Source organism: Manacus candei, unplaced genomic scaffold (genome assembly GCF_025592945.1).
Source record: "Manacus candei isolate 608988 ecotype Guabito, Panama unplaced genomic scaffold, ASM2559294v1 h1tg000045l, whole genome shotgun sequence".
In the NCBI taxonomy this organism is placed as follows: Eukaryota; Metazoa; Chordata; class Aves; order Passeriformes; family Pipridae; genus Manacus; species Manacus candei.
This window is the reverse complement of record NW_026138093.1, coordinates 565,684-586,755: the sequence shown is the minus strand read 5'-3', so window position 1 is coordinate 586,755 and position 21,072 is coordinate 565,684. Positions and strand designations below refer to the sequence as shown.

Below are 21,072 nucleotides of genomic sequence, written 5' to 3'. Positions count from 1 at the left end.
CCTGGCCTGAGGAGATGCCCCTGCAGGATGGCAGTGCTGCTGCAGAGGTCAGCTCTGTGCCAGCAGTGCCCGTGGCTGTCCCTGCCTGCAGTCCCTGGACAGTCCTGCAGCAGGACTGGCACCGACTGCCAGAGCACTGAGGCCTCCAACAACACAGGGCTCTGCAGGACAGTGTGGAAGGGAAGGGAGAGGAGGCCATGCAGGAGAAGGGCTGCTGCTCCCTGGCAGTGCTGCTCTGCTGGGACTCTTTTCTGGCCCAGCTCTGCACAGAGGCACCGACCCTGCAGCTGCAGAGAAGTCAGAGAGGAAAGATGTCAGGCAAACAAGTCAAGGCAGAGTTCTTTATTTGGATTAAGCAGACAGTGAGTACAATTCCCAATCTGTACAGCCTGTGGGCCAGGCTAGAAAGGCAAACACTGAATTAGAAATGGTCTTTATATATATATAAATATATTTACATTTTATATATATATATATATATATCTATATCTTTATATATGTATAAAGATTTTTTGGTGTGAACAAATTCTCACAAAAAACCCACCCCTACTAGGAGTAAAAAATAGAGAAGATATGGTGGGCCTTTAATGAAATCCATAACAGGATTGGCCTTTAATGAGGAAGACAGCATGCAGAAGAAGGAGAGTTTATTGCTTCTGAAGAACACCCAGTTATGATTTTCCTCAGGGCATCCTTGAGCTCCTGGTTCCTGAGGCTGTAGATGAAGGGGTTCAGTGTTGGAGACACCACTGAGTACAGAACTGACAGAATAAGATCCAGGGATGGGGAGGAGATGGAGGGAGGCTTCAGGTAGGCAAAGAATAAGGTGCTGCTAAACAGAGAGACCACGGCCAGGTGAGGGAGGCACGTGGAAAAGGCTTTGTGCCGTCCCTGCTGAGAGGGGATCCTCAGCACAGCCCTGAAGATCTGCACATAGGAGAAAACAATAAAAACGAAACAACCAAATATTAAACAGGCACTAACCAAAGTAAGCCCAAGTTCTCTGAGGTAGCCTGAGTGTGAGCAGGAGAGCTTGAGGATGTGTGGGATCTCACAGAAGAACTGGCCGAGGGCATTGCCCTGGCACAGGGGCAGGGAAAATGTATTGGCTGTGTGTAATAGACCGCTGAGAAACCCAGCAGCCCAGGCAGCTGCTGCCATGTGGGCACAAGCTCTGCTGCCCAGGAGGGTCCCGTAGTGCAGGGGTTTGCAGATGGCAACGTAGCGGTCGTAGCACATGATGGTGAGGAGGGAGAACTCTGCTCCAAGAAAGAAGACAAGCAGAAAGACCTGTGCAACACATCCCATGTAGGAGATGGTAGTGGTGTCCCAGAGGGAATTGTGCATGGCTTTGGGGACAGTGGTGCAGATGCAGCCCAGGTCTGTGAGGGAGAGGTGGAGCAGGAAGAAGCCCATGGGGGTGTGCAGGTGGTGGTCACAGGCTACGGCGCTGAGGATGAGGCTGTTGGCCAGGAGGGCAGCCAGGGAGATGGCCAGGAAGAGCCAGAAGTGCAGGAGCTGCAGCTCCCGCCTGTCTGCAAATGCCAGGAGGAGGAACTGGGCCATGGAGCTGCTGTTGGACATTTGCTGCTTTTTAGTACAGGATCTGTTCAAAAAAGGAAAGGACAGGGAACAGTTAAGACAGACCTCTGTGAAAAAGCCACTCCACTTTTAAAAGAAATCATTGTGTCAAATGTCACCAAATGCACTGCCAAGGAGTCAGTTTTGGTCTGCTCCAGGGGGACATAGAATTTTTTGGTAGAGCTCTCACACACACAAGGAATGTCAGATGTAAGAGACCTTGAATACAAAAGTTCCATCTCTACTGTAATGACTCAGAAGACCTGGGGTGCAGAGCAGAAGCTTAGTCTGAGTTTAGAATAATTGTACCTGTGTTTTCTATTTTTACCATCACACCTGGGGAAGGTTCTTTTCCACTGCAGGAATCCTCATTTCTATGGCCCAGCACACAGTGCCCAGCAGAGCTGCAGGGAAGGGCCCCCAGAGCTGCCTGAACGCCCCCCTCCCCCAGGCCATGGGGGCACTTGCCCCCCACTCCCTGCCCAGGGCTCTGCTGCCTGGAGCTGTCCCTGCCAGCAGCTGCTTCCCTGGGCACAGGGCTGGGCCCTGCCAGTGCTGCCAGAGCCCATCCCAGCCCTGGGGGCTCAGCTCTGCCTGGCTGAGCCCTCCCAGAAGCACAGGGCACTGCCCAGGGGCATCTCTGCCTGGGCAGGCTCTGATGGCAATGCCAGAGCAACCCTGAGGAGGCTGGAAAAGTGACACTGATGCCGTCTATAAGAACCCCTGTCAGTCTGTGCCTCTTGCAAATACCTTCTGGGAAATTTGCTGCTTTGATCTGGAGCTGTGACCAGCCCTCATCCCTGCAGCCCACTTTGGAGATCAGAAGGACTCTGCCCTGCTCTGCCCTCCCAGGAGTTGTTCCTTCCCCACAGCCCTTCTCCCCCAGCCCCGTGGCAGCTCCTTGGCCGGGCTGAGAGCTGACCCTGGCAGGCAGCAGAGTCCCTGCCCAGCACACAGAGCCCTGGGGGCAGGACCCTGCTCTGCCCCACAGCCCTGGGCACCCCTGGCTGCACCCCCACCTTCCCACCCCACAGCCAGCCCTGGCACAGGGAACCTTCTGGCCCTGGGCCTCTGATGGGGCAGCAGCAAGTCCTGCTCTGCAGCAGCTTCTCCTGCTGCACCCCAGCAAATCCAGCAGTCATCCTGACAGCTCCTGCCACTGCTGCCATTTGGCAGCTGGCAGAGGCACTTGCAGGAACTCACCTGCACTGCTCTGCAGCCAGAGCCTGACCATGGCAAAGGGCTGGCAAGGTTCCTGCCCTGAGCAGCTCTGCCCTGTCCTCCCACCCCAGGATCCCTTGAACCTCCTGCTCCCTTCTCCTCTCTGCCCTTGCTGCCTGCAGCTCCTGCCCTGCTCTGCCATGTGGCCACTTCCTCTGCACTGCAGCAACTGGGAGAGTCCTGCTGAAAGATCCCAGAAGCTGTGGGATGTGGTAGCTTTAGGAGATGCCTCCAGGAAGGCAAGCTGAACTTTCCTACAGCCAGAGAATACTTCCTTCAAATCCTGGGAAGGTTTCTTGTGACGTGAGAGCTCAGTCACCTCCCAGCCCAGGCTGCCTCTCATCTCTCTGCCTTCTCTCCTGGGTGCTGCAGGCAGTGCCCTCAGCCCTGCTGGGCTGTGCAGAGGAGCTGCTCACCAGCAGAGCTGTCTCTTTGAAGCTCTTCTTGCTTGCCAGGAGCTCCCTGTGTGCCAGGAGCCCGGCCCAGCTCAGCAGCACAGCAACAGCCCCAGGTATTTAGTGACCCTCAAGGGGGTTTGGGGTTGTTTACATGTGGCACAGTCCCTGAGAGTAAGTTCAAACAACTTTTCAAGAAGTCAAAGTGAGATTGAAACACTAAAGTTTTTCGTAGTGCTAATGAGTCTCACTGAGGGACACAACTGAGAACGTGTCCCCAGGTTCCAGTTAGAGCAGAAATCTGCAGACAGTGATGAGAAGGATGGACAAGCAAGGCAAAGGTGACTCTGATGCTGAACAAATCATGACTTGTTTCCTTAATCTAAAAGGCCAATCCCTGACCCCCAGCCCCTGGGAAGGCAGATTCTGTCCCTGCCTCATTCCTCAGGGCTCTTCCTGGGGCACTGGGATGTGGGATGTGCAATGCCAAGGGCAGGACCATGGGGTGGCACCTGCCAGGCTGCTGAGCAGGGACAAGGAGGCCATGAGGCCCCAGGGCTGCAAGGGCCACTCCCCTCCTCCTGGCATCAGGGGCACAGACAGCAGCCATGGCCAAAGGCCTGCAGAAGGTGGCTCTGTCAGGGCCTTTCAGCTTCTTCCCATCCCTGTCTCCTCTCCAGCCCAGGCTGTCCTACGGTGTCCATGCCCTGCCCCTTTCCCTGCAGGCTGTCGTCATCCCCCCGGCTGCCCCACCTGGCTGGCACCTTCCTGCACTGACATCTCTGCGTCCTCCCTGGCTCTTCCTGGGCACACAAAGCCTTGGGCTCATCCAGACTCCACAACACTGACCTCAGAGGGAAATTTCTGACTTCTTGTCCCCAGTCTAGGCCACCCCAGCTGCCCTTGGTGGCACTAGTTCTTTCTTAGGCTGTTTTCTGACAGGAAATAAAGCTCCACCAGCTCTGACATCCCCCTTCCAGACCTCTCAGCCTACTCCTCTACTGTCCTCAATCTTCACACCCCTGACCCCTGAGTCCTCAGCCTCTATATAGGGGTCATGTGCTTGAGGCCCCAAATTCCTTCCTGGGAGATCTCTGGGACCTCTCCAAGGTTTTGGAAGATGACAATAGAGTACTCTTCTCCCAGGAAACACAGAGGGACACTTTTTTCCAAGGGTTGTCTTGGCAGAATGAGGCACAATCTCTTTAAACTTTCTGGCACAAGGGAACTCTGAGCTCTGGGTACGGAGGGAGCTCCAAGTGCCAACCACTGGAGTGGGAGCTACAAATCATCAGGTCTTGTGTCCTTTGGAGTGCCAGACACTGGTGAGAGTGGTGTGTGTGTGTGCACATGGAAGGACTTGAAGGGCACAATGAACTGTCTCAAAACACTGTCAAAGCAGGAAAATCCCATAAGGCACCACAAGACCTAAGCACTGGTGGCAAACAGGAAGGCCTTTAATTCCAAGGCCTAAAGGGAGGTGAAGCTTTGGAAGTAGCCCACAGGACAGAATTGCACTATTTCTTTCTTTCTCCCTCATATTTACTGTTAAATCAAAGCTGGACTGCTGACTTTGGCACATGGTCTCCTTTGCAGCTGAATTTGGGCAGAGGTGTCTGATATGGTTTGAAGCTGGCTCCCTGCCAAGTCTGCAAACCCTACCATAAGAAGTCCATCCTGCCCCCAAAAACCTCAGGGAGAAGAGGGAGAAAAGACAACTAAGAAAAACCGGAACTGGAGAGAGACAGCTAAAGTGATATATATAAATATATTTACAGTTATGTACTTTTATATACAATTTGAAATATATATACAGTTTCACAAGGGAAAGGGAAGGGGGAAGGGAAAGGGAACAAAACCAAAATAAAATATATATATCCCAATTAGTAGCCCAAGATCTAGTAACTAAAGAGTTAGCAAAGAAAAATCCCACCACTCTCCCTGGGAAAACCGAGAGTCTCTCCAGAACGATCACCGGCAACCTCCGCCTCCCAAGGTCGACAAGGCCTTACCAGGCCTCGCTCCCCAACACGGCAGACTCAACAGCAGGGAACCTGCACCTCCAAGCTGCCGGAAGGAAAGAGAACGAACACCTTTCCTCCTTTCTTCTTATAGTCTGGCTTACGTAAAAATCGTAGGGAATACTGGGTAAATCTGGACCCTTCCTTGGTTACAAACTGGTCACCAAGGAAGGCCTAGCCCAAACCACCACAGTGTCTCTTAATAATGGGAACCTGAGAGTATCCAAGAGGTTTTAGAGGGTGGGAATGGCCACTGGATTCCATGAGGTTCCACAGAGTCACAGGGTCCATTTGGCTTCGTAAGGCTCTGTAGGGTGATAATGGACCCTTGATTCCATGGGTTTGCAAAATGTCTCAGGACACCTTTGGTTCTAGGAGGCCCCACATATCACAGTGGCCCCTTGGTTCCATGAGCTTCCACAGTGTCCCAGGAATCCTTTGCTTCCATGAGCCCTGCAGTGTCACAATGGCTCCTTGATTCCATGAGGTTCTGAAAAGTCTCAGGGTTCCTTTGGTTCCATGAGGCCCTACAGTGTCACAGTGGCCTCTGAGAACCCGAGGTTCCTCAGTGTCACAATGGTCCCTTGATTCTATGAGGGCTCGAAATGTCTCAGGGCTCCCCTGGTTCCATGAGGACCTTCATGGCACAATGAACCCTTGGTTCCATGAGGTTCCACAGTGTCCCAGGATTCCTTTGATTTCATGAGGTCCTGGAGTGTCACAATGGCCCCTTGATTCCATGAGTTTCCACAGTCTCCCAGGGTTACTTTGGTTCCATGAGGACTTGCAGTGTCACAATGGCCTCTTAATTCCATGAGTTTTCACATTGTCACAATGCTGCCTTGATTTCATGAGATTCCACAGTGTCCCAGGGCTCCTTTGGGTCTAGAAGGCCCTACAGTGTCACAATGGCCCCTTTACTCCAGGAGGTTCCACAGTGTCCTTGCTGGAACACACAGGGCTGTAATGTTGTCAGCCCTGCAGAGCTGCCTCCAGCTCTGGGCTCCAGCACAGGAAGGACATGGACCTGTTGGAGTGAGTCCAGAGGGGAGCAGAAAGAGGATCAGAGGGATGGAACAGCTCTGCTGTGAGGAAAGGCTGAGAGAATTGGGATTGTTCAGCCTGGAGAAGAGAAGGCTTTGGGGTGACCTAATTGTGGCCTTGTAGTGCCTGAAAGGAGCCAAAAAGAAAGATGGAGAGAGACTTTGGACAAGGGCCTGGAGTGACAGGACAAGGGGAATGGCTTCACACTGAGAGAGGGAAGGGTTAGATGGGATATTAGGAAGAATTTCTGGACTGTGATGGTAGTGAGATCCTGGCACAGGTTGCTCAGAGAAGTTCTGACTGCCCCATCCCTGGAAGTGTTCACAGCCAGGTTGGATGGGGCTCTGAGCTCTGAGTCTAGTGGAAGGTGTCCCTGCCCATGGCAGGGGGTTGGACTCAGATGCTCTTTAAGGTCCCTTCCAACCCAAACCATTCCATGATTCTGTGACTGGTGGGGGATGTGGTGGTCGGAGCCGACGGGCACAGAGACCCCAAAATGATGGAGTTTTCCATTCTGGGTGGAGGAAGGAGGGGGCAGCAGAACTGACCCCTTGGACTGCTCGTGGTCAGACTTTGTCCTGTTTGGGAGACTGACTGATCTGGGTGTGAGTGTGGATGTGCCGGAGGGCAGGAAGGCTCTGCAGAGCGATCTGGACAGGCTGGATCAATAAGGTCAAGTGTCAGGGCCTGCCCTTGGGTCCCAACAACCCCCTGGAACGCTCCAGGCTGGGGGCAGAGGGGCTGGAGAACTGCTCAGCCGGAAGGGACTTGGGGGTGCTGCTTGACAGAGACTGGATATGAGGCAGAGTGTGCCCAGGGGGCAAGAAGGCCAAGGGCATCGTGGCCTTTGTGGAGAAGAGTGTGGCCAGCAGGAGCAGAGAACTGATTGCCCCTCTGTGCTGGGCACTGGGGAGGCCCCACCTGGAGTGCTGTGTCCAGTTCTGGCCCCTCAGTGCCAAAAGGCCCTTGAGGGGCTGGAGCGTGTCCAGAGAAGGGAACGGAGCTGGAGAAGGCTCTGGAAAACATGTCTGCTGAGGGACGGCTGAGGGAACTGGGCTGGTTGAGTCTGGAGAAGGGGAGGCTCAGGGGGGACCTCATTGCCCTCTACAATGACCTGAAAGGAGGTTTAAGTGGGGTGGGGGTTGGTCTCTTCTGCAAAGCCTTTAGTGACAGGAAGAGAGGAAACGGCCTTAAACTGCTTTGGGCAAGGTTCATATTAGATATTCAAAACCCCTTTTTCCACTGAGAGAGTGCTCAGGCATTGGAACAAGTAGCCCAGGGAGGTGGTGGAGTGTCTGGAAGCATTCAGGTGGCATCTGGATGTAGAGCTTTGGGATGGGGTTTAGGGGTGATTCTGGTGGTGCTGGGTGTACAGTTGGACTAGAAGATCTGGAAGGTCTCTTCCAACCTTGATGATTCTGTGACTCTCTGACCTGTCATCCCTGTTTGCAGGTTTGTGCTCTAACAAGACCCTGGGGATGTTTTCTCTGTTGGGCCCACAGAGATTGTGCTGTGTGAGCTTTTTTCCCTAAGATCAAAACAAAGAATAATTAATGCTAAATCCAGCAGATGGCTTTCAAGTACTAACTTGGTCCAGTTTGTTCAACTGTGTCCAAACAGGTGAGGAAAATCTGGAACTTTAGAAGGGTTAGTTTTTTACCTCATTAGCAGGATATCCAGGGGTGCACCAAGTGCCTTCCAGTGAGGAGCACAAGAGACCAGTAGACAGTGACAATCTTGTTCTAATGTTAATGTCACTGGAGCACAGAGTGAGATCACTTCTGAGTTATGTTTCTTTAATCAGTGATTGGGAATAAAGAGAAAAAGCCATCTGCTGGATTTAGCAATAATTACTCCTTGTTTTGATCTGAGGGAAAAAAGTTCACACAACACAATCTCTGAATGCTCCTTTGAACTTACCCACAGTGTGTTCACAAAGACACAGAGCGAGGCTTTTAGATTTGGCTGCTACCCTCAGTTCCAGCATAGAAAGAAATGTCTCTGTGAAATAACAGCAATTGCCTTACCGTGTTACTGAACTACATTCAGTTTATCTGGTCTCAAATAAATACTCCATGTTTTCTCCTTGTTTTATTTTTAAAGGCATGGGTATGGGTATTTAGGTGACTGCCTTCACTGGTACAGGATAGAAACCGTTCACATGGCTATAAATGAATATTATTCTCTTGACAAAACACCTTTTCCAAAGCCTCTGACAAAAAGAAAGGGAAAAAGAACCCAGAAAGAAAAAGGGAGTCACAGACACATTGTCTGTCACCCACCAAAAAAGGTCTCCTCCCTAAAGATAATTCAGGCACACCCTTCAATATGGATATCTCACTATTACCCCAATCTCTTTTTTAGTGGCAGTTTCTGTAGGGAAGCTGAAGTGCATTCCTGTCTCAGACAGCCAAGGATAAGATGAGTGAAGGAATTCAGTTGCTCTCTTTAATTTATACAGGATTATTTCCCTTTCATTTGGTGAAGCTAATAATATGACTGGTGGAATGTCAGTAACAATTAAATCAAAAACTAGTGCAGTAGCAAAAGGAAAACTTACTTTAGTTATGGAGTATTAACCGCAGAAATCTTGAAAATCTTATCCATATTTACACTGATAAAATACCACATGTACTTCCTGGGATACTGCAAGCTTTCTACAATCCTTGTGGCATGTCTTTACAGAGCAAGAGTGAACATTTTGAGATGATACCTTAATAAATTAGCTGCAGTTCTATTGTTTCTTGAATGTTAAGCACCACATCCTAAACGCAGGAACAGGTTCAAGGTCAATGTCCTATTTTAGACCTTTTCACCAGCTGTGATATTGTGATAATCACACTTAAAACATTCCTCTAGAAAGAGTAAATTAGCCCTTTTCACTAGAAGGATTGCTATGATCAAAAACAAATCTGAAAGAGAACAAAGTCAGATTTCTTTTTTTGTTTGTTGTTTGGTTTTTTTTTTCAGCAATGCAATAAATTGCTGTCCCTAACTGGGATGGCTTTTCTACCCAAGAAATAAAAAGAAAACTCCAAAGTTCACTTTATTCTGCACTTATATTACCTTTGGGTTTTTTCGGTTTTTTTGGAGGCCTCACCTATGTAAAAATACCTTCCTTAAAATGCATTTATGCTTTCTGTAACAACCAAACCATTCCAGCTGACATACCCTTCTATCACCAATACTGCAGGGAAATGTAATATCCCACTAAAGCAGAAGGGAAAGAAGACAACTGAGCATCAAGCAGCTATTTCTAAGCAAAATTAGGGATTTAGCTCCATCTAACTGAGGGATGAGATGTGTCCCTCAGTGGGTCTCTTCCCACTCCCCCACCAGCCCTTCTACCCGACTGCAAGCTCAAAGTTCTAAAAAGAGAAGAAGAAGCTGGAGCGTCAATATTTCCCCAGTGCAAACCCCAATAATCTTTGCTGGGAGCTGACAGGAATTGCTGTTCCCCTGCCCTGGGATATCCTGGCTTGAGGCGAGAGCGCAGCCCCGCCCAGAGCCCCCAACCCCTCTGAGAGCTTTTGTAGCCTCTGTTTGTCCATGTCCCTGTGGCAGAGGCTGCCCCGACACCTGCCCTGGAGCTGGTCCAGCTGCTGGACCAAACAAGGCATTGTCCAGCCTGCCTTCCCCCAGCCCCGACCGCCCCAGCCCATCTTCCATCGCTCTGCTTCCTTTTCCTGCCCCTGCTCCCCCTCCGCTCCCTTCCCTCGGGCATTTTTATTAGGAATGTTCTTGCTGTTCTCACTGTCCCAGCATGAGCTGATCCCCAGGGGAGCCTGTGGAATGTAACCCCTCAAGCACTAAATTCCTTCCCCTGTGCCAAAGACACGGGTTTGTTGTTGCTGCCCCTCCCGCCGAGCACCAGTTCCATCTCCTGCTCCTGCCCAGCGGCTTTGCAGAAATCCAGGGCTGGGTGTGGACTGAAGGCTGTGGCAAGGGACAGGATAAAGTTGCTTCACTTCCACCCTTGGTGTCTCAGTGTTTGTGAGCTGGGAAATCCTCAGGAACCTGGAACAATGGCAGATTATCTGTTGTTGTAAGATATGTACCTGGAGATTGTTTTGATCTGAGTATAAATCTTCCTTGAAAGTACAACTGATAGAAAAAAATGTAAAAAAAAAGGGAAATGGAAATAATAAGAAAAAACAAAATAAAAAAAAAGAGAGAAAAAAGATTAAAAGGAGAAAAAAAGAGATAAAAGGAAAGAAAAAAAGAAAGAATGAGAAAAAAAAGAAAAAAGAAAAAAGAGAAAAAAAGAAAAAAGAGAGAGAAAAAAGGGAAGAAAAGAAAGAAGAAAGAAAAAAGAAAGAAAAGAAAGAAAGAAAAAAAGAGAAAATAAAAGAAGACAGAAAAACTAAAACCCAAAATGCCCGATCCTCCCCCTCCGAAGGGACTACAACTCCCACAATGCCCCGCGCAGGCGGGGGGCGGACCGTGGCCGTGGCCGCGCGCTGATTGGCTGCGGGGCGGGTCTGTAAAGGCGGAGGGCGCGCGGAGCGATCGCCATTTTGGCCTCGTGGTCGGGAGTGAGGAGGACTCGCCTGCGGCCGCTGCACTTCGTGGGTGAGTTGGCGGGGGGCGGCGAGAGCGGGGTCTGGGGATCCCCTCGGGGGCTGCGGGGAGCGCGGCTGTGGGTGGAAAGGCTGGAGGCCTCGGGGGGGTTTAGCGGGGGAGTTCGGGGGTTCCCGGGGGACGTTTTGAGGGGTCCCTGAAAGGACTCGGGGGGGAGGTTGAAGGTCCCTGGAGGGTTTTGGGGGGCTCTGATGTGGGTTTTGTTTTCTGAGAAGATTTGAGGTGTCCCAGGTGGGCTTTGGGGGTCTCTTGGGAGGTTTTGGGTTCCTGGGAGGCTTTGCGGGGACCTTTGAGGCAGTTTTGGGGTCTCTATGGGGTTTAAGGTGTCCCAGACGGTTTGGAGGGCCCGTGGGGGGGATTGGGGGTCCCTGAATGGGCTTGAGGGGTCCCAGGTGGGTTTTGTGGGTCACTGAGAGGGTTTAGGGGGTGCTGGTGAGGGATGAGGGGTCCTTGAGGAGGTTTCGATGGGTCAAGGGGGGAATTTCAGGGGTTTTGAGGGGATTTTACAGGGTCCCCTAAAGCCCAGCAGTGGGGTTCAAGGGATCCTCCAGCCCCCAGGGGAGGGGTCCTATGGATGCCCCCAAAAATCCGGGGTGGGAGATGTACCACATCCACGTAAGGGGATCCCAGTGCCCCCAGTATATCCCAGTGACCTCCCAGTGACCCTCAGTACGGCCCAGTAACCCCCTCAGTGACCAGCCAGTGTGTCCCAGTGACCTCCCACTGCCCCCCAGTATGGCCCAGTGATCCTGCAGTGAGCACCCAGTAACCCCCAGTATGGCCCAGTAACCTGCCAGTGTCCCCCCCTGTGTCCTGGTATCCCCAGGTAACTCCCCAGTGCCCCCCAGTGTGCCCCAGTTTCCCCCCAGTCCCTCCCAGTGCCCTCTCAGAGGGCCCCTGAGAGCCTGGTGAGGGGGGGGCATGGAGAAGGGGAAGCCTGGACAGTGGGGACCCCTGGGATCCCCTAGGACAACAAAGTGGAGAACCTGGAGAGGGGGAATTTCTGGGAATGCAGCATCCCGAAGGCGAGAATCAGAGGAGAAGGGAGCCTTGGGACCCCCAACACTCCCAGCATCTCTAGGTAGAACCCCCAGCATCCCAGACAGGGGAGACTCTCTGAACCCTAGAGGGGGGAAACCAGAGAAGGGGAAATCTTAGGGGAATTTTTTTGGGCTCATCTTCATATTTTAGAGTATTTTTTAGGTGAATCTCAACTTTTTTCAGTTTGGGGGGGCAGGAGTCTTCTCACTCTTTCTTATAGGCTTTTGCCTGAATCTCGATGATTTGAGTTTTTCTGGGCTGAGTCTTGGTGTTTTGAAAGTTTTTATGGTCACAGGATGCCCGGTGAGTTCTAGAGATGGACTTGGGCAGGAGGAACCCCCAAGCCAACGCACTCAGCCCTTGTTTTCCCCCCATCAGGATTTGTCCTTCCCAAAGCTTGGGCAGATGGAGGAGGAGGCTGCGAGGAAGAGGAAGATGCCTTGGGCCCCCCAGGCAGGTGAGGAGGAAGTCAGTGTCCCTTTGGGCGGGTGTTGTGCTGGCTCTGTCAGCCCAGCATGGCCCCGGCTGCAGGACAACCCCGCTGGCGCCGCCGTCCTGCCGGGGCCGGAGTTGGGGGGATGTCCTTGGCCTTCCCTGTGGGCCGGAGGCAAATCCCCTGCCTGTCCTTCTTGCTTCCTGCCCCAGGCCCCGAGCTGAGGAGGGAGAGCCCGGAGGACAAATCCCCCCGTGAGACCCTGGTGGGAGAGGCCGTTTTGAAGGGCTCCCCGGCGCAGGAAGGCAGCGGGGAGGAAAAGGGCCGGAGGAGATCCCCCCGCAGGAGGGGCTCCAAAGCCAGCCCAGGGTGCTCTGAGGAGGAAAGAGCCAGCCTGTGCCGGGAAGGCGGCCAGAGCTTGAGGGGGAGCTCTGACCTGGTGGTCCCTGAACAGCCTCCCAGCAGGGAGAAGCCCTTCAGGTGCTTGGAATGTGGGGAGAGCTTTAGGAAGAGCACCAACCTCCTCACCCACCAGCACATCCACACTGCGGAACGGCCCTACATGTGTGGGGAATGTGGGAAGAGGTTTCAGACCAGCTCCAATCTCCTCCTGCACCAGTGGACGCACACGGATGAGAGGCCCTTCCGCTGCACCGACTGCGGGAAGGGCTTCAAGCAGAAGTCCCTTCTTGTCAGGCACCGACGCATCCACACCGGGGAGAGGCCCTACAAGTGTGGGGAGTGTGGGAAGAGCTTCACCCACAGCTCTAATTTGACCAGACACCAACGGACCCACCGGGGTAATAGAAGCCCTGTGAGTGCCCCAACTGTGGGAAGAGCTTCAGCCACTGCTTCCACCCCAAATTTACCCCCTAATGCTGAGGCAACCCCTGGAATTCAAGGACTGTCAGTCCATCCCTTTCCACCAGAAATGGCCAGTCCCCTTTCCCAGGGGCAGCTTCTTCCAACAGGACCCTTCTTGGGGGGTGTGTGGAGATTCCTGCCTTGGCTGGGGACCCCCCAATGTCAGTGCTGGAGGTTGAGAGCAGAGATCTCCCCACCAGCGTTGGTCTGGGGTAGTTCCATCCCTCTCTAATTAAGAATTATTGCTTTTGTGTCAACTTTAGTAGAATTGCTTCAACAATTGCTTTAGTGTAGAGCACTGTCCTATCTTATCCTGTACTCCTGGTAGTTTTAGTGTTTCTGTTGTGCAGTAAATAATTCTGATGAAGATCTTTTGTCTGATCATTTGTAACCCTAAATAACTCATTTCTATCAATAGATCTGATTTGCCATCATTAAAACCTGGGGGACAAAAGTGTTTCAGTCACACCTCTCTAATTCCTCTAAATTTAAAATGTTGGCAAGATTCAAGGCTGAGGTTGGATCCAGCAGCCCCCAGCACCCCACAGGAAGTTGGGAGCTCAGGAGAACCACTCCCTTTCCCAAAACCTGGTGCCAAAGACCCCCATGGGACCGCTGAACCCACCAGACCACCCTCCCTTTTCCACCCTTCTCCCTCTTCCTTCCACTTTTCCATGGTCCCCTCAATCCCCAGACCAACCAGGATCACTTTTGGGGTCCCAACCCCCACTTTTTCCCCCCCTCCCACCTCTTCCACATCATCCCCCCACTCCCCAGCCCCCTCATGCTCAGTTTGGGGGTCCCACCCTCACCTTCCACCACTCTTCTGACCTCTCCCACCCTTCTCCCATCATCCCCCAAACCTCAGTGCCCCTCCCCCTCCATTTTTTTGAGGTCCCATTCCCCTCCCACTCAGTTTGGGGTCCCACCACCCCTTCTGTCCCCTCTGACCCCCCTTTTCCCACTGACCTCCCCCTTCCCACCCCCCGCTCACCTGAGAGCTCCTCGCCCGCAGCCGGGGGGGCTCCCAGCACCACCAGTGCCCAGAGAAATCCTCCAGAAAAGGGGTTGGGTGGGGTCCTGGGTGGGCTTTGAGTGTTTTTGGGGGTCCTTGAGGGGCTGTGGGGAGGTTTTAGGGGGGTCCCAGCACCTTTTGGGGTGAGCTGGGTGCCTGTTGAGGGGCAGGTGCCCTCCCAAATGTCATTTTATTGTAGAATTCTTTCAACAGAAGAACCTAACTTGTCACATAAATAATGTTGACTCTAATTACAGTGCTGAAAAGTCCAGTTGATTTACACAGAATGAAAAGAAAAAACAAAACAAAAAAAACCCAAGCATGAATACCCTTGAGATCATTTAAAAATGGCATACTTCATCTAAATTGTGTCCTTTTCTGCTTAAAATTGAAATTGGTCTAAAATAGGTTAATGTGATTTTAGGTAGTAATTTTAAATAATAATCTACAGCTACATTTCACATTACACATTTTCCCCATGTTTATATATTCTTCTTTTTTTTGGAAGTATAAGTAAGCTGCAGTTTTGCAGCAGGAAATCTCCTCTACCACAGAGCTCTTTCAAGAGATCTTAAGCACAGCCTGGATCTCATGCTAAGGCTGAGGTTTTGGAAAGACATCTCCTATCACATCACATCCTCCTCTGTGACATCACAGCTCTCCTATGAAATCACAGCTCTCCTTTGACATCACATCCTCCTCTGTGACATCGCATGTCTCCTATGACAAAACATTCTCCTCTGTGACATCACAGCTCCCCGTGACATCACATCCTCCTCTGTGACATCGCATCCTCCCTGTGACATCACAGCTCTCCTGATGCCTTCAAATCTTCAGCAAAAACCACTATTCAAACTACGAGCACTGCTCTTCTGTTCCCACTGAGCCAGTTGGAGGTGGCTGTGATTTAATAAAGCAGCAACAATGGGCCCAAACCCATGGTGTCCTTCAGATGCGCCGTGTCCTGAGCAGACTGCGTCCTGCTTGTCCTGCCCTGCTGCCTGCAGGACAACTTCCCCCTCGGCACACCCCCAGCCCCAGCCTTGTTTGGGAAGCTGAGCTCTGGCTGAGGCTTTCCCCCGGAGAAGCCTCATTTGTCTCTCCTCAGGGCACCCCCAGCACCCAGCCAGGATAGGGCACAGAATGAGTGGCCCCAGCTCTGCCTCCCCAGGGGTGTCCAGGCATCCCACGAGGAGTCTGCTGTTGCTGCATCACCACCTCCCCTCACCAGAATGGATTTGGAAGGCTTTCCAAGCACAGGGACCAGATGGAAACCTCTGGACCCTACAGAGAAAACATCCCCAGGGTCTTGTTAGGCCTTGGAATTAAATGGCTTCCTGTTTGCCACCAGTGCTTAGGTCTTGTGGCGCCTTATGGGATTTTCCTGCTTTGACAGTGTTTTGAGACAGTTCATTGTGCCCTTCAAGTCCTTCCATGTGCACACACACACCACTCTCACCAGTGTCTGGCCCTCCAAAGAACACAAGCCCTGATGATTTGTAGCTCCCACTCCAGTGGTTGGCACTTGGAGCTCCCTCCGTACCCAGAACTCAGAGCTCCCTTGTGCCAGAAAGTTTAAAGAGATTGTGCCTCATTCTGCCAAGACAACCCTTGGAAAAAAGTGTCCCTTTGTGTTTTCTGGGATAACACCACTCTATTGTCATCTTCCAAAACCTTGGAGAGGTCCCAGAGATCTCCCAGGAAGGAATTTGGGGACTCAAGCACATGACCCATATATAGAGGCTGAGGACTCAGGGGTCAGGGGTGTGAAGATTGAGGACAGTAGAGGAGTAGCCTGAGAGGTCTGGAAGGGGGGTGTGAGAGCTCGTGGAGCTTTTCTTCCTGTCAGAAAAGAGCCTAAGAAAGAACTAGTGCCACCAAGGGCAGCTGGGGTGGCCTAGACTGGTGACAAGAAGTCAGAAATTTCCCTCTGAGGTCAGTGTTGTGGTGCAATATGTCACAAAGGAGTCTGGATGAGCCCAAGGCTTTGTGTGTGCAGGAAGAGCCAGGGAGGACGCAGAGATGTCAGTGCAGGAAGGTGCCAGCCAGGTGGGGCAGCCGGGGGGATGACGACAGCCTGCAGGGAAAGGGGCAGGGCATGGACACCGTAGGACAGCCTGGGCTGGAGAGGAGACAGGCATGGGGAGAAGCTGAAAGGCCCTGACAGAGCCACCTTCTGCAGGCCTTTGGCCAGGGCTGCTGTCTGTGCCCCTGATGCCAGGAGGAGGGGAGTGGCCCTTGCAGCCCTGGGGCCTCATGGCCTCCTTGTCCCTGCTCAGCAGCCTGGCAGGTGCCACCCCATGGTCCTGCCCTTGGCACTGCACATCCCACATCCCAGTGCCCCAGGAAGAGCCCTGAGGAATGAGGCAGGGACAGGATCTGCCTTCCCAGGGACTGAGGGTCAGGACTTGGCCTGTTAGATTAAAAAAACAAGTCAAGGTTTGTTCAGCATCAGAGCCACCTTTCCCTTGCTTGTCCATCCTTGTCATCACTGTCTGCAGTTTTCTGCTCTACCTGGAATCTGGGGACACTTTCTCAGTTGTGTCCCTCAGTGAGACTCATTAGCACTACAAAAAGCTTTAGTGTTTCCATCTCACTTTGACTTCTTGAAAAGTTGTTTGAACTTCCTCTCAGGGACTGAGTCTCATGTAAACAAAATCAAAGTCCCCTGAGGGTCATGAAATACCTGGGGCTGTTGCTGTGCTGCTGAGCTGGGCTGGGCTCCTGGCACACAGGGAGCTCCTGGCAAGCAAGAAGAGCTTCAAAGAGACAGCTTTGCTGGTGAGCAGCTCCTCTGCACAGTCCAGCAGGGCTGAGGGCACTGCCTGCAGCACCCAGGGCACAGGAGAGAAGGCAGAGAGATGAGAGGCAGCCTGGGCTGGGAGGTGACTGAGCTCTCACTATGGGAGAAACCTTCCCAGGATTTGTGTGAAGAATTCTCTGGCTGTAGCAAAGTTCAACTTGGCAGGAGCTGTCAGGATGGCTCTGCTGGATTTGCTGGGGTGCAGCAGGAGAAGCTGCTGCAGAGCAGGACTTGCTGCTGCCCCATCAGAGGCCCAGGGCCAGAAGGTTCCCTGTGGCAGGGCTGGCTGTGGGGTGGGAAGGTGGGGGTGCAGCCAGGGGTGCCCAGGGCTGTGGTGCAGAGCAGGGTCCTGCCCCCAGGGCTCTGTGTGCTGGGGCAGGGACTCTGCTGCCTGCCAGGGTCAGCTCTCAGCCCGGCCAAGGAGCTGCCACGGGGCTGGGGGAGAAGGGCTGTGGGGAAGGAACAACTCCTGGGAGGGCAGAGCAGGGCAGAGTCCTTCTGATCTCCAAAGTGGGCTGCAGGGATGAGGGCTGGTCACAGCTCCAGATCAAAGCAGGAAAGCAAGAAGCACAGACAGGGAGTACCTTAAAGAGAATGAACCAGTTCTTTCAGTGTTATACTCTGGGTTGTCTGGGTGCTGACTGCGACAGGGAAATTAATGTCTGAGTACAAGAGGAGACGCTGAAACTTGAACTCTGTTAGATTAGAGGGGATTGAACCTGAGAGTGTCGGACATCAAAACTGTCTTATAGACCCATCATGTGTCACTTTCTCAGCCCTGGGCCCAGGGACAGCAGGGACAGCTCCAGGCAGCAGAGCCCTGGGCAGGGAGTAGGGGGTAAGAGCCCCCAAAGACCTGGGGGAGGGGGTGTTCAGGCAGCTCTGGGCACCCTTCCCTGCAGCTCTGCTGGGCACTGTGTGCTGGGCCATAGAAATGAGGATTCCTGCAGTGGAAAAGAACCTTCCAGATGTGATGGTGAAAATAGAAAACACAGGTACAATTATTCTAAGGACAGACTAAGCTTCTGCTCTGCAGCCCCAGCTCTTCTGAGTCATGGGTGTAGAGATGGAACTTTTGTATTCAAGGTGTTTTACATCTGACATTCCTTGTGTGTGTGAGAGTTCTACCAAAAAAATTCCATGTGCCACTGCAGTAGAGCAAAACTGACTCCTTGGCAGTGCATTTGGTGACATTTGACACATTGATTTCTTGTAGCAGTGGAGAGGCTTTTTCACAGAGGTCTGTCTTAACTGTTCCCTGTCCTTTCCTTTTTTTAAACAGACCCTGTGCTGGGAAGCAGCAAATGTCCAACAGCAGCTCCATGCCCCAGTTCCTCCTCCTGGCATTTGCAGACAGGCGGGAGCTGCAGCTCCTGCACTTCTGGCTCTTCCTGGCCATCTCCCTGGCTGCCCTCCTGGCCAACGGCCTCATCCTCAGCGCCGTAGCCTGTGACCACCACCTGCACACCCCCATGGGCTTCTTCCTGCTCAACCTCTCCCTCACAGACCTGGGCTGCATCTGCACCACTGTCCCCAAAGCCATGCACAATTCCCTCCAGAACAACACAACCATCTCCTACATGGGATGTGCTGCACAGCTCTTTTTCTTTGCCTTCTTCATGTCAGCTGAGTATTTCCTCCTCACCATCATGTGCTGTGACCGCTACGTTGCCATCTGCAAACCCCTGCACTACGGGACCCTCCTGGGCAGCAGAGCTTGTGCCCACATGGCAGCAGCTGCCTGGGCCACTGGGTTTCTCACTGCTCTGCTGCACACAGCCAGTACATTTTCCCTGCCCCTGTGCCAGGGCAATGCCCTGGGCCAGTTCTTCTGTGAAATCCCACACATCCTCAAGCTCTCCTGCTCACATTTAGGCTACCTCAGGGAACTTGGGCTCATTGTGGTTAGTGCATGTTTAATATTTGGTTGTTTTGTTTTCATTGTTTTCTCCTATGTGCAGATCTTCAGGGCTGTGCTGAGGATCCCCTCTCAGCAGGGACGGCACAAAGCCTTTTCCACCTGCCTCCCTCACCTGGCTGTGGTCTCCCTGCTTGTCAGCACTGGTATATTTTCTGACCTGAAGCCCCCCTCCAACTCCTCCCCATCCCTGGACCTTGTGGTGGCAGTTCTGTACTCAGTGGTGCCTCCAGCACTGAACCCCCTCATCTACAGCCTGAGGAACCAGGAGCTCAAGGATGCCCTGAGGAAAATGATGACTGGATGCTTTTCAGGAGCAATAAAGTGCCAGGTTTCTGGTGTGTAGCATTCAGAATGGGACTCCTTAATGGCCCAGCCTTCCTGCTCAGGTTTTTTGTGGAGGTCATCAGGTTCTTCTTGCAATAATTTTCTGTGCAATAAAACATTATTATGCATCTGCCATCGAATTTAGTGTCTTTAGTGAATTTTACCCAGAGATGTAAAAATGATGAATTTTGCTCTCTGAGTGTTAAAATAAAGGACCTGCAGTGCCTTCTTTGTCCAAGACCCTTCTTCTTAGATGTTCCTAAAGGACAGCACACTGCAGGACAGGGTGTATTTGCAAACGGGAAGGGGGCAATAATCCCAGCCCAGCAGCACTGCCAGGGAGCAGCAGTGCTTGGTCTTTGCAGAGCTGCTCTCTTGCCACTTCCACACTGTCCTCCTGAGCCCCTTTCTCACTGTAAGGCCTGAGTGCTCTCTGAGCACAGTCCTGGGGGCTGGAAGCCCTTGGAGCACAGGCAAGGACAGGCTCTGGGTACTTCTGAAGCAGAGCTGGGCTCCCTTCCAGCATCTCCAGGATGCTGTGGGATCTTCTGAGGGCAGTGCATGTACTGGGTCACTGCTTCTGTGACCTTGCTCCAGGGCTGGAACTCTCCTGCAGTGTCACCATGACACTCCTGCTCTCTGCTTTCCAGGTTTCATTTTCAGATCCAGTCTTCCCCTCCTGTTCACAGGGACATCCTGGGAGTGCTTCAGAGCTGCCATCCTGGGGCAGCTCCTGCCCAGCGTGGGCAGGCACAAGGTCTCTCCAGCTGCTCCTCTCCCCTCCCCAGTGCCACTGTTTTCTGCAACCTCCTCATCCTTGCCCAGCACAGCCCTCCTGGCACAGTTGGACACAGCCCTTGTTCTACCCCCTCCTCAGGAACCTGCCCAACCCCCTCAGCTCCAGCCTGATGGCCACAAACCTTCAGGGCAGGGAGGCACCGGGGAGAATGCTGAGGAAACCTTTCAGCTGCACTCAAATCCAATTGGAGGGGTTGGCCTCAAGGAAGAAATCCGTTCTCATTCTCCAGAACCACCAGGACAACCTGTGTTGTGTCCTGGGCACTCCTCTGCAAGTGTGGGATATTGAAAAGGTTTTGGTGTCAGGGATATTGAGAAGGCTGGGCAGTGTCACTGGGAGACCTCTCCCAAACCCTTGGAAAATCCAGAGCCATCCCAGAGCTTCCTGGGGCCTTGGCAAAGGCAGACATGGAACCAGTCTGCAAACAGGGCAGCAAGGAGGGTTGGCAGAGTTCCAGACTGCTCAGGCTCAGCAGGGAAGGGGATAGGGCAAGTCCTCCTGCAGCCATTGCCAGGCATGGGAAGGACAAGGCAGGGATTGCAGAACCCTTGTTGGAGGGAAAAGAAGGGAATGTTGTGTGTCCAGACTTTATCAAGCCCCTTGACATGGTGTCCTGTGGTCTCCTAGAGACAGATTGGTGAGAGCTGGACTGAAGAAGTTGGAGATGTGGTGGGTGGGAAGTTGGTGAATGAAGAGTGTCCAATAAAATCCATGGTACAAAGTCCTCTTGGCAGCAACTTCCTGGTGAAATCCCTTAGTGATCAGCCCGTGAACACCACAGTAGAACATCTTTATTATCTCTCTGTACAATGGGACAAAATGTATTTTCAAGTCCTTTGTGAATGATGCCAAATTTCAAGGAGCCCTTGAGCAACCTGTCCTGGTTTAAAGACGTGTTGGAATGGGAACTCCAATGAAATGAACTCACTCCCCTTTTATTCCCCACCACTATAGGGAGACAAAACACAAGGAGGTATAAGTGAAAACAATAAGAGTTTACTGACAGGAAATATAGCAGCAAAACCAGCA

The 21,072-nt window shown here is 52.4% G+C and overlaps 2 protein-coding genes and 1 pseudogene across 2 annotated transcripts in view; 1 reads left to right on the top strand and 2 right to left on the bottom strand.

Moving 5' to 3' along the window:
* The window catches only part of LOC127474808 (uncharacterized), a 1,366,245-nt pseudogene that overhangs the window by 879,399 nt on the left and 465,774 nt on the right, over positions 1–21,072 (bottom strand).
* LOC127474839 (zinc finger protein OZF-like) overlaps positions 1–21,072 on the top strand; it is a 212,354-nt gene that overhangs the window by 73,917 nt on the left and 117,365 nt on the right. Inside the window, exon 3 of the mRNA XM_051796146.1 lies at positions 12,735–13,135. Coding sequence (XP_051652106.1) covers positions 12,735–13,135 — 401 coding nt within the window. The remainder of the gene's footprint in view (positions 1–12,734; positions 13,136–21,072) is intronic.
* On the bottom strand, positions 527–1,741 carry LOC127474883 (olfactory receptor 14J1-like). The gene has a single exon (XM_051796203.1). The coding sequence runs from the start codon at positions 1,582–1,584 to the stop codon at positions 613–615; it is 972 nt and encodes a 323-aa protein (XP_051652163.1). The 5' UTR covers positions 1,585–1,741; the 3' UTR covers positions 527–612.